The following is a 12,012-nucleotide window of genomic DNA, read 5'->3' on the forward strand; positions in this document are numbered from 1 at the left end:
GACATCTCTCGGCTCTCGCCCCTCCTATATGCTTAGCAAGGAGAAGTTTTGCTGTAGTCCTTCAGATTAATTCTCCCACAGTACTCAAGGCCCTGACTCCCTTTCACTGAAACAAATCCATGGGAATTCCTTTAGAAACATTTTATGGCCATTTCAGAGTCATTAAACACTCACCCTCAAAAGCTACCAAAATGGAAATCAGTTGCTGAATTGTCACCGATTTGCCCTCGGTTATAATATATTTATTTCCTCACTTTGTCAAATAAGGATTTGGAGCAAAACAGCAGGTCCAGGAAGCCTCTGGCTGCAAAATGCTACGTTACAAATATAAACATATTTCCCTTTGCAATGATGTTGCTTGCTTTTTCACTCACCGTGGAGCATCATTTCACAACAGCGGAAAACCTGGCGGTAGCTTGTTAGTGACTCCTCGACTAGATTAATGACGCTGCTTTCTTTCCCCTCTGCCCAGGAGTCCTGGARGAGCAACCGAATTTGTTTTTGCCCTGTATCATCCCTCAGTTCACTTGTCTTTCCTGGCTCCCCTGCCGGTCTTCTCTTTATTAGACCTAGTCGCTCTTCCCTTGTTTCTGCTCCCTGGTTTCCTCATCTCCTCCAACAAAGCCGCGCTGGCCCGGGGTTCAGGCTGGCAGGAGAAATGCACTCCCCTTGGCATGGGAGCATGGCTTCAAAGACCAGCTTTGAAAGCGAGAGGAGGAAGGTCCACTGGCTCAGGCTGTTGGGCAGGATAAATCAAGAGTCTTCACGGAAAGAGCTTAGCTCTAAGGAAGAGGGTTCAATGATTGAAGCACACGAGTCCGAAACCAGGAATCTCTTTATAAACAGGGGAGAAAAATAGGCCTTTCCAAAGTGCTGTTCACCTGGCACGTCCAGGCGAGAGGAATCACCTTCTGGAAGTGCCTGTTCCTTTTCCCTGACTACAAAGAAAGTCCACAGCGCTTAGATATCTAACTTCTGGACATTAAGATAGACCAGCTGAATTCTACCTTGAGTGTTTAGGATAAGTTTGGGGACTTTAAATGTGCACCTGCAAACCATCCACCCTAAGTCAGGACCCTGCAGGTAGCTTTGTGCTTGTCCAGTGTGTTTTGGGTGCTGCGTACAGCTACAAATTGGCTGCACGATGGACAAGACCATGTCAACGTGATTCATGTCATCAGCCTCAGCCCTGTTTTTGCCTCCTAGCCTGCAGGCTCGTTTTGCATTTCAGCTGACATTGCTGTTAGCTGCAACCAGATGAGCTGAAATGGGACACAGGCAGATAAGTCAGGGTTTTAAAGAGCTAGAAATTATGCCGTCTACCCAGAGCTTCTCGAGGTTTTGATCTATTGCTGTCCCTGAGATAAAATGTTTCATACTAACGCTGTGCACATCAAAGGTTTTTAGCGGTTTGTTTCAAAGACTAGCTTGTTCTGTACTGTCACTTCTGTGTTGGCATTTAGGCATTTAGCTGCTTAAGGCAGATACACATTTTATAAGCTGCATATTTTGTACCTCTTTAAAAAAAAAAAAAAAAAAAAAAGGGGACAGTAATTGTTCCAGGAACAATTCCTTTGCTGATCATGCTTAGATTTATAGAGGGCAAAATAATTGCTCCTGACTAGCCTGCGGTTAGTGTTCCTTTATATAAAAAGGAATCAATTTCCATTGAATGTTCTTTTTGTTTCATATCTAGCTCTGGTTATTTATCCCCTGATGTCACTCTGTCGCCTCAATAGCTAGACCCGGCCCTGGTGCCACGTTCTTCCTGCAGAAGCTTCCATTGAGTCTGGCTGCGCTCACAGTGCCCTTATCTTCCTAAAGGCCCAAACCAGCTGCGCTGTGCAGGCAGAGGAGCTGCCGGCGGCAGCGAGGGCCGGCTGCTGCCGCAGGGAAGGGAGCTGGAGCCCAGCATGACGCCACGACCGCTCGAGCTGTGCCATGAAATGSAGCAGCTTCCTTCCCCTCCAGCAGCGCTGTGAGGGACAGGGGGAAGCCAGGGGCCAGCTTGCCCCCCTCTTCACTGTAGTGCAAAGGGTGGTCGAGGCTCTCGGCCTGGCAACGCCAAGGCTTCGCAGTTAAGAATTGCAGATCAGGTTATGTCTCTTTTTGTGGCCTCTCTGGCAAGGCTTCATCTTTTCCCTTCAAGCCACTGAGCTTTATTTAAAGATTTACTGTAGCGAGAGAGAGAGCAGGCAAAGCTGGAGCACAGAACATCTCTTCTAGCCTTGGCCTTTGGTCAGCAGCTCCTAAAGGGAAGGTGAAATGGCAGCAGGCTACTTCTTCCTTCTGCTTACAGCCAGTAGGGATGAGCTTAGCAGCTGATGCAGCGAGACCTGCAGGGCGCACCTTAGAAAGATGCTCGGAGTATTAAGCACCAAAGGCCAGCGATGCTCTGCCCCCAGCGTTGCCCTGGGGCTGGAGATGTCATTCTTCATGGAACTTTTCTTTGCAGTATGTGAAGAAACCGGCTGCTGGGTGTCCRTAAGCTTGGGGGCAACGGAGGTGGGCTTTTGGTATAGCTTTGCTGTAGCCTTTTTTTGGTCTAGCCTTGCTTTTGCTATAGCTTTGAGCTAGGTCAGCCTTTTCAGAGTTAGTTTTCTTGCTGCGTGTGTGGACAGGTAATGCCACTGGAGCCCTATAGCTGGCTGAACGCTGAGAAATCTCAGGCTCCCTGACGTTCCCCATCTCTGCTTCTGTTCTAGTCAGGAACCCTGCTATTACCACTTCAAGATAACGAACCAGGGACGTCGCACCCATCTGCTCTACTGGACAACAGAAGGCTTTGCCCCGTTTCGCCAGCAGGATCATCTCCCTGCTCTCACTACCACTAAAGGCAAAAATTCTTCCCAGAGCCTCAGACCTGCATTGCCTGTTTTTAAGCTTCGACCGCTAAGGATGGAGCTGACCCCGGGCAAGACCATGGACATGATGCTGGAAGGCTCCTCCAGGACTCCCAAGGTGAGGTCCTGCACGGGAGACAGCCTTTCCCATCGGATCACTGCCGCTTGGGCTTCTTCAGTAGCCCCTTGACATTTGCCTGAGAAAATGAGCAATTGCTTTCAAGAACTGTTTTAATGCCACAAGTTACCATGGCAGCACCAGTTGCTTTTCCTGCTGGCCACTATTAGTTGCTAAGGCTTTTCTTGTTGCTATAGCTACCGTAAGCCCAACTTGCTAATACCAAAATACGGGCTGAAGAAGGTGCTACTTCAGGGGCAAGCGGCAGGTTATAAGGTGTCACGTGCTGAGGCAGAAAGGAAGGGCAAAGAAAGGAGCTGTTTAGAGAGATTAGGGGCACAGGCAAAAAGTAAATAGAAAAATGTAAGGTAATATATCTGGGGGAAGCAAGGAGTAATCCAAAACACACCTGCGAAGGGAGGGAGTGTCTGGGAGCAGCATCATTTTTTCTCTCTGTATAAACACAGGCCGAGGGCTTGTCTAGCACTGAGTCTGGGAGGAGAAAAATGAACGCAATGTGTTAGCTCTAATGATCAGAGTGACATTCTCCACCCAGGAGACTGTTCCCAGAGATCATTATAATTGACAGCTTGACTCTTGTCAATATTTTGGTAACAGCTCACCCCAGTCTCTCAGGCAGCCTCAGCATCCCACGGGCAGCCAGGTCCTGCGATAAGGTTGTGCACCTTTGGGCTGCAGCTCAGAGAGGGATATGCAAGAAGATTGCTGTGTGTTCCCCTTCCCAGCCCCCTTCCAGGGGAAATCCAGTCTTGCAAGGAAGCTACCGGCTGTGCTGGTCTGTGCTGCCATGCTCCAAAACCACTGGTCACAGCCGTTCAAGTGAACGGGAGGTGAATCTGCATTACCCCACTGCTGACAGCAGTGTTTTGAAGGTGTTTTCAGGGGTTGTTTCAGGGGTAGCTTGATGAAGACTTGATAACTCGGTTGACTGTGATGGGACTCTTCAGGTATATCCCTGTGCAGTTCTGAACCCCAAAGTTTTGCTGAAGGGAAAAGGCAGCAAAAAGGAAACAAAATGATCAGGGCACTGGGGAAAATGTTGCATGGAAAGCTGAAAGGGGATCTGTGAGCTCAGCTCTGGCTATGTGGCTACTGGAGTCAAAGCCAAGACCCTGGGAGCAGACTTTCTATCTTCTTTGTTTATTGAGAAGTTAATACCCTTTAGGTTGGTTGGAAGCCCAACTCCCTACATTGGACATGTAGCACAGCTGATTTTGGAGGGTGTAAGCTCCAAGGAGGAGTTGTGTTGTGGTGTTGTACTGTAGGGAAGAGTGAGAAATGAGGGGGAGGAACTTGAAGTGAAACCATGAGAGAAATCAGGAAAACATCTGGATGTAAGAGCTTCTGGCTGGTGCAGAGGGTTTCCACATGAAGTGAGAGACGCCTCTTTCATGGAGAGGTTTCTTTTCAGATCTGGCAGGACACAATACATTCTTGGGAATGGGTGAGCCCCTCTTTACTTGAAAGCAGGTTGGCCTGTTTGGATTTTTCCTATGCATCCTTTCCACAAAGGTTCTAAGGAAGGGTTTGCTGGCATTGGGCCTTTCATTGCCTTTTTCCCTTAATACAGTTATTTTATTTTTGTAACAACTTCCTACAGTTTCCTGGAAGTGTTATGCTTAGCAATGGGACATATGAAAACAATAATCATTTGAGGCAGTAATTATTATGATTGTAGACAGCACATGACTCACAAGTGCCTTCTGTGGATGCAAGCCTGTGGCATTATGGACATCTGAGTGCTGAATAAACAGGGCACAGCATAAAAAGAAAGGGGGGATATTTAGGAGACCAGTGATTGTATCATTATAATACCCACTGTTCAGTGATTGCCAAGATCCAGTGACAAGGTTTTCATCCAGGCTGTCAAAATCTTGCGTGTCCATAGTCAGATGGCCAGCGAATGCCCTGTGTTATCCAGATACCCTGCTAGCGTCCGCTGGGTGATGTGTGGCTCTCGTGCCTACAGGTAGTGAAGGAGCGGCTGCTGTGTCATGCCATCATAGAGGGCAAGGCAGGGAAGAAGCAAATAATGCAAGTGGATGTCACGTGTGAGTTCATTGCTCCTGTTCTGCAAATCTCCTCCAGGGAAATCACTTTCCGGGTAGAGAAGGTAAGTTTCTGGATTGCCTCCTGCCATTTAATAGGCAGCACGGCTCGCGACGGAAAGCCTGCAATGTGTGTGCATTTAAACAAGGAAGTTAAACAACTTCCTCTGAAATCTGTGGGGCTTTGGCAATTGATTTGAGTGGGACTGAGCTTTTCTCATTAGTACTTAGATCATTATTTCAGTTCCTCCATCCCCTGGGGTCATGGACAGTCTCTCCAGCTTGATTCTGCCTTTCTTGGCATAGAGACAGAGTTGTCTGAGCTACTGACCCAGGGTGGGACCTGTAGGACCCATGAGAGCATGGTGTGCAGGGTGAGCTTTGCACAGCTACCTGGTGGGCCAGCCTGGGGCTGCAGAGAGCAGATCGCTGCAGCTGAGCTGTGCTAAACCTCCAGCTCGCCCCTCGTGCAGCTCTGTGTAAAGTAGGTGCAGACCTATTTAGAGATGGGACTGTTTTTCGCTTCCTTGCCTATGTGAAATTGAGCCCTCTGTAGAGGGAGATCATGGCCACCGGTTTCTGTACCCAGTATGAAGGGAAGTTTACCAGCACCTCCTAAGGCATGGTGAAGTCTGAACATTGCTCCTGTAGGGAAGCTGAGAAAAATTGAGGATCTTGTCACCTCCTCAGGCTGACAAGAAAAATTGTCAACCCTTGTCTGTTGTCTGCCTTCTCTGTTATGGGCACGGATGCCAGCACTAACAGATCTTTGCATTTCCCCAAACCTCACTGTGTTTGAAGGAGCCAAAGACGTCCTCCAGCTGCAGTGGTGATAACACTGGCACAAAGCAGCTGCCCTTCTCCTCTCCGGATCCCGATTCCTGCATCATCTTTCCCTCCCCTGCGAGGTGTCTGAAAAAGAGAAAATATTTCATTATTTAGTTTCTGCATTTTCCGGTCTCTCGTCTAGCTCCCTGCCTCCCAGAGTAGCACAAAATCCTGTGAGGAGGCAGTTCAGATTTAATTAGACACTTTCCAGCTATCCCTGATGCCTGCCTGCAGTCTGCTTGATGCCGCACACTCCGATTTATTGAGTGCAATGACACTGCAGCTGTTTGATACAAATACGTTTAGAACTAGTTTCCCAAACACTATCTAGTTTATATAAACCATACAGGAAGCCCAGAGAAACACATAAACAGGAAGTAGCAGCTTAGGCTGGAGCTTAGTTTGGAGTCTATAGACAGCTTGTCACTATAGCGAGGGCAGCAGGAGACGCTTTGCAGCTGAGCTGTCCAGGCTTCTAGGCAACTGGATGTGTGCAAACATCTAAATGTAACCTTAGGCTAATGCAATCTCTCCACTACAAGCTAAAACCTGCTTTCTTTACTGCTCTGGCTAGCGTCACTGCTTTTTATGAGACTGCTTGAGTCTATGAAGTTGTAAGGATTTACTGTATGTGAGTGGAAATGTCTTGTGCCATTCAGCCCAAGAGAGGAGACAAAACTGGAGACAAACAATCTGGTTTCTCTTTCCTTTTCGACCTTGTCAAGCAGCTGCCCCATCTAGGGGTCCTATTCCCCCAACTGTTCATGAGACAGCAACATTTCCCGGTTCCTTGGGGGGTGCTGTGGCTTCTAAACATGAAAAATGTTTGATATACTTAAAGAAAAGCCTTCTAGAAGAGCAGAAACCAGTAAGAATAGTAAATAGAGATGTCTGCTCTTTTGGGGTTGAAAATTTTGAAATGCAGCAGAAGGGAAAGGAGGTCCACGACCGCTACTTCAATTTTCTTTCTCTTTGTCCTCTCCTGTGTTTCTGCAGGAAGCCAGTGATGTCCTAACTCCTCAGTATGAGCCTCTTGATTTAAAAAACATCTCTTCCTTGCCAGTCAGCATTATCCTGTCCTTAGAACAACCCTTCTCCCTCTGTGATGTGGATCAGCAACCCACCTGTGTGGATGGTCAGGTGAGCAGCCACGGACCTCCCTACTGGTGTGATTTGAAGAGGGAGGAGTGGGGTGGTACCTTGTGGTCTGGAGGACCTCTAGTAGAGAAGCTTGCTTTTTAATGTCAGCTGGCCTGAACTAAATCAGATTCAAAACAAACTGCTGAAGGAAATGAAATATTGTCTGAATTGGGGAAAATGCACCTTAGGTCTAAGACAGCCCATGAGAAGGGGAGCAGCTGCTAAGTGGTTCTGGGCAAGCCAGATAGTAATGGTCTTTCCTGGAAAATGGTCACAGTGCTCCGGTATCCATCCTCAGATCACCTCAATAGCAGCTTGCTCTCTTTGAGGCCGGCTGTGCCTTCGGGAAGGCTCAGAGTGCTCTGGCTGCTGCCTGGCACCTGCCCCGTTGCTGGTGGGAGGTGGTGGACGCAGGCTGTGCTATGCACACGTTGCTGTAGGCGTTGCCACCACTTCTGTGCTCAGCAACATCCGTGCCAATGACTAGCGCCGTGCCAAAGTCAGTGGAGCTGCACTGAAGCAAAGCCAGGCCAGACGAGGTCAGACTCAGGTCTGCTGACTCACCACCCTAACCCTAGTTCATGTCCAGTTTCTACATCGTTTCCTGGCAAGATGTGTTACTTGGAGCAGGGAGAGGGAAGCTCATTGAAGACTGAAGTTTTGTAAGTCTCTTGGAGACTTTCCTGAGCATGAAAGATTTTTCATGCAAGTAAGCTCATATTTTCCTTCTCCACTGCAAGGGTGAATCTGTAATGCAGTTGCACATGTGCTGAGCGTGAGGATAAAGGAGTTCTCTGAGTCAGGACCAAAGGCCCTGGCTTGCCAGAGAGCTGGTTTGGTTTTAGTGTATAGCTTTTGAGGGTCTAGAAATCAGTAGAACAATATTTACTTCCCTCTTGTGTTGATGCAGAGCTCAGGAATGGGAGCCTGAGATGGTCTCAGACAAGAGTGTTTGTGGTGCTAGCAGTCAGAGACACTGTAAAGAAAATGAAGGATGAGCTGAGAAGCCCATGTTGGGGTCACAATTTGAACATCATACATTTGCGCATTTCATGCCATCAGACCTTGGAACTTCATTGCACCGATGACTAATACCTCTTTGTCTCTCATTGCAGGCCATAAAGCTGGAAATAGGGGAGGAACTTCATCTTTCCGTCAGATTTAACCCTGCTTTTCATGAGGGTTTGGATATCTGGGTAGCAAAGGCAGCCCTGATGATACGGTTTGTTGAGCACTCTCATGAGGAGCACGTTGCCCTTCGGGGAGAAGTGTACTTTCCAAATCTCCGTTTCCAGACCATGGCCCTGGACTTTGGCTGCCTCCTGAATGACACTGAAGATGTACGTTACATTGAGATGACCAACTGCAGCCCACTTCTTGTCCGCTATGACTGGTCATTCCTGACAGACAGTTATGCGAGCCAGATGAGGTACGTGCAGCTTTGCCCTCTCCTTGGAGCTCTTCTCCTTCCTGGTGCACTGTTTGTATCTTTGCAAAGCCTGAGGCTGTTTGCTTGAGATCTGACAGATTGCTTTTGACTTTCATACCTGGAAGTAGCGCCTACCAGTTGTGCTCAGGGTACAGGTGACCTCTACCAGTGTGAAGCTGGACAGGAGCCAAGCTGGGACCCTGAGAACCTACTAGCGCTTCTAGTATAGTTCATAATCCTACTTTCTTATTTCTGGAGCCACAAAGCTGTGCATTGGCTTAGGTTTAGGTGCTTGGGCAAGCAGATATATAACATGAACTCTTCCCTTCCCTGCCAACCCTATTTGATGTCATTTCATACTATCAACCTACGTGAACGCTGCCAGCAGCAGGATGATGTGCTGCTATCCCAAGGCTCTTGCAGCTTTTCTGCTGTGACCCCCATACTGGTTCCCCTGGGAAGGGAAGCTGGCTTGGAAAGCTGCTTTCTCAGGCTTTCCTGGCCCGAGGCAAACACCACCTTAGTGAAGTGAGTTTTCATCTCTTAACATGCGTGTCACATTCACAAAACAGCTATTTAGCATTTTACAACAAAATGGCGGGTTCTGCTGTGTGTTTTAGGTGCAGCTATAGAAGCTGAGGGGAGCACTTGTCTGAACATCCTTGGGGAGCAGAGCTATCCAGTGCTGGTCTGTGGGTTTCCAAGCCCAGGAGCAATCTTGCAGTCGTTCTGGAGCACGTCTATAAACTCATCCCTAGCGGTTCTTCCTGCTGTGGCCTCTCTGCATAGTACAAAAGTCTAGCCTGGGCAGTTATTTTAATTACAGTAGCAAATAGTTTTTCCATAATGCCTTAGGAAACCCAGCAAACCTAACTATTGCATATTGAAGTGCTGCTATTCTGAATAATACAGACCATCAATAAAGAGTTTTGTTTAAGGATTTGGGATCTGGTCCAGAGGAGGAGACTGGGAAGCGGAGATCAGCTATGCGGCTATATGGAGGGGTTGGGGGAGAAGACAGGCACTGGGGTAGTCCATGCAAAGCTGGGTCCTACCAAGCAAGAACATGTCCTTAGAGGGGCTGCTCTTGATGCATGGCGCTTTCAGGAGCAGACCCTAAAGGCTTCCAGTTAGGCAGAGGAAAGCCTGCAAAAGCAGGTGGAGGGAGGTGGGCAGGGAAGAGAGGAGCAGGGCTGTAATCTCTGCTTGAAGGCCCCTGTCATCTCCTGGTAAATTAGATTAGGGTTTAATTACAACCTGAAGGGAGAATCTAATTTTGATGATAGAACAATGCTTATATTTTATTATAACAGAGAAACAAGCACATTACAGCGAAGCCTGTGTGGAATTAATTTCCTCTGGGACCACTCGTTGGCCGGTTGCCTATTTATTGTTACTTTTATTTTTTAAAACCTCTTTGTTTTTGGAAATGTGAACACTGAATCASTTTCCAGCTTTTAATTACCCCATCTCCACCTAAATTGACTTGACTGGACCTGAGCCTTCAGGTGCTTGTTTTTCCAGCAGATGCTGAGTCACCTGTCTCCACTGACTCTGCAGCAGCTGAGGGTCCTGAGCATCTGCCAGGATGGTGCTCCTTGCTCCAAAGGGCTTCGGCATAGCCCCTTTGCTGGCTTGTTAGTGATGTGGATGTTACGACAGCTCCCTTTTCTGCTCTGCATGTTAATTAAGCAGTAATGTACTCTCTCCAGGTTCCTCAGCAGACACCATGTGATCATCCATGGCAGAGCTGGAAATGAAGACAGTCTCCAAGTTATTAACACCTCAAATTGCTCATTAAGAGCCCAGCAGAAGGGTAGCATGTCAGATATTATTTCTGCTCCATGTTAAGTGCTGTTGGTATTGTTCATTCTAAATTATGAGATGCGGCTAACTCGGTCTAACATTGGGGGCGTTAAACATCAGGTCCCATGAAGGTGAGATCRGTAGAATTTAACTGTCCATCCCTTGTCACCAGGGGCCCATCATCAGACACTTCCAGCATTAATTAGCTAAAAGTATTTTTTGGCCAAGAGAGAAAAATGTTGTTTCCTTGCCTGGACAACACACTGTGCTTAGATTTTTTTTCTTCTTCTTCTAATTATTCAACCCTTTTTTCTTCCCCTTCCCCCTCACTTTTTAGTCACTATGCTACTTCCTCGGACAGAGCAATCATATAAGCAACACAGTCCAGCCATTGCTGCGAGGTTACCGACTCATGGCCCCCTTCTCTGACACTGCTATGCTCTAAATCTCTTGCTGTTACTTCTCTTCTAGACCTATGTGGTTAAAGACAAACTGAGAGCAGTTTATCCCCTCCCCTTGGACCTTGTGGTAGCTCAAAGCTGAATCTAGACTTTGCACCTAGATTGCTTTCTGGTGGGTTGGAACGGATCTTCAGAATCACTCAGCAGGAGATCTGAGGCCAGATACAAACATTTCACTATGTTTCTTATCTTAAAGGTTTCTCCTGCAAAGACTAATTGATTTGTCCCTGTTTCTTAAGAGAAGTATCCTGCTCCTCAGCATTGTTTGGGATTCCCGTCAAAACAAAGGCATCAAATCCAAGTGATGTACAAGGGTTTTCTTCTTAAATAACTGGATAGACCTGTGAGCAAATGCTCCCTTCTGCTACTGCCAAAGCCTACACCGTGGCTTATCCCCAAACTTAGCTGCTCTCTAGAGCTTCCATTCTTCGTTAAAGTAAATGGTGAGGCATAGCTTTCCGAGCACTGCTGTTCCTCCCTGACCCCTTCATCCCCGTCTCTGCCTCCTTCCTGTGAGCCAGATTAAGCCTTCCTGGGGCGCAATGCAAATATGCTGTGTGCTCCATGTGCCAGGATGGATCRGCAGGACGCTCTGCACCTCTGTGGCACGTGTCAAACCCGCTCCACATGTTGATCTGACATCTCCGGAGAATGGGAACTTTTTGGCTACAAATCATGTGTGATGAATGGCCAGCAGATTCTGCTTGGAGAGAGTTTTTTGAGCTAAACACATAGAAAATGACCGTCTTTCCTTTCCGTCTAGGATTTGCTCTGCCACAAACTAGAAATCTTTCCCAAGTAGGGTTCCTTATAGAATTTTTAGTTTCAAGTTTCTCTACCATGTCTCCTTACAGGTCCCCTGGCAGGTTGCGCTGCAGGGACCCTGTGAGCCAGATTCCAACCTTGTTACTGACAAAAATAATTCTTTGTCCTGTTTGATTTTTTTTTTCCCTGCTTTGTTGTTTTTATAACAAAGAAGAAATGGAAAATATAGACAGTGAGAAATAGTGCAAGGCAAAAATCTGACAGCAATGCTCTGTCAGCCACYGGAGGGGAGAGAGGTAGCAACATGAGCAGCAAGAATAAATGTCAGAAACRCACACTTGCAGTGCCCCGATATTGGGGAGTCTCAGGCAGTAGCACAAACTCCACTTTCCTCCCCAGTGCTGTAAGGTGCYATCATGGCTGTGCTGACATTACAGTCTCCTTGGGGCAGTGTGTTTTGAGCTTTCGTAGTCCCATGGACACTGATTTTCCTGCTTAATTCACAAGTAATTTAGAGGATAAGAACAGAGGAGAGGAGGGCTGAGTKGTGGTG

The 12,012-nt window shown here is 47.4% G+C and overlaps 1 protein-coding gene across 1 annotated transcript in view; it reads left to right on the forward strand.

Moving 5' to 3' along the window:
• Positions 1-2,898: 2,898 nt before the first annotated feature.
• The window catches only part of LOC112975162 (hydrocephalus-inducing protein-like), a 59,665-nt gene continuing 50,551 nt past the window's right edge, over positions 2,899-12,012 (forward strand). The window contains exons 1-4 of the mRNA XM_026084894.1: positions 2,899-2,961; positions 4,952-5,095; positions 6,855-6,998; positions 8,114-8,427. Coding sequence (XP_025940679.1) covers positions 2,899-2,961; positions 4,952-5,095; positions 6,855-6,998; positions 8,114-8,427 — 665 coding nt within the window. The remainder of the gene's footprint in view (positions 2,962-4,951; positions 5,096-6,854; positions 6,999-8,113; positions 8,428-12,012) is intronic.

Source organism: Apteryx rowi, unplaced genomic scaffold, assembly GCF_003343035.1.
Source record: "Apteryx rowi isolate R43461 unplaced genomic scaffold, aptRow1 scaffold_653, whole genome shotgun sequence".
Classification (NCBI taxonomy): domain Eukaryota; kingdom Metazoa; phylum Chordata; class Aves; order Apterygiformes; family Apterygidae; genus Apteryx; species Apteryx rowi.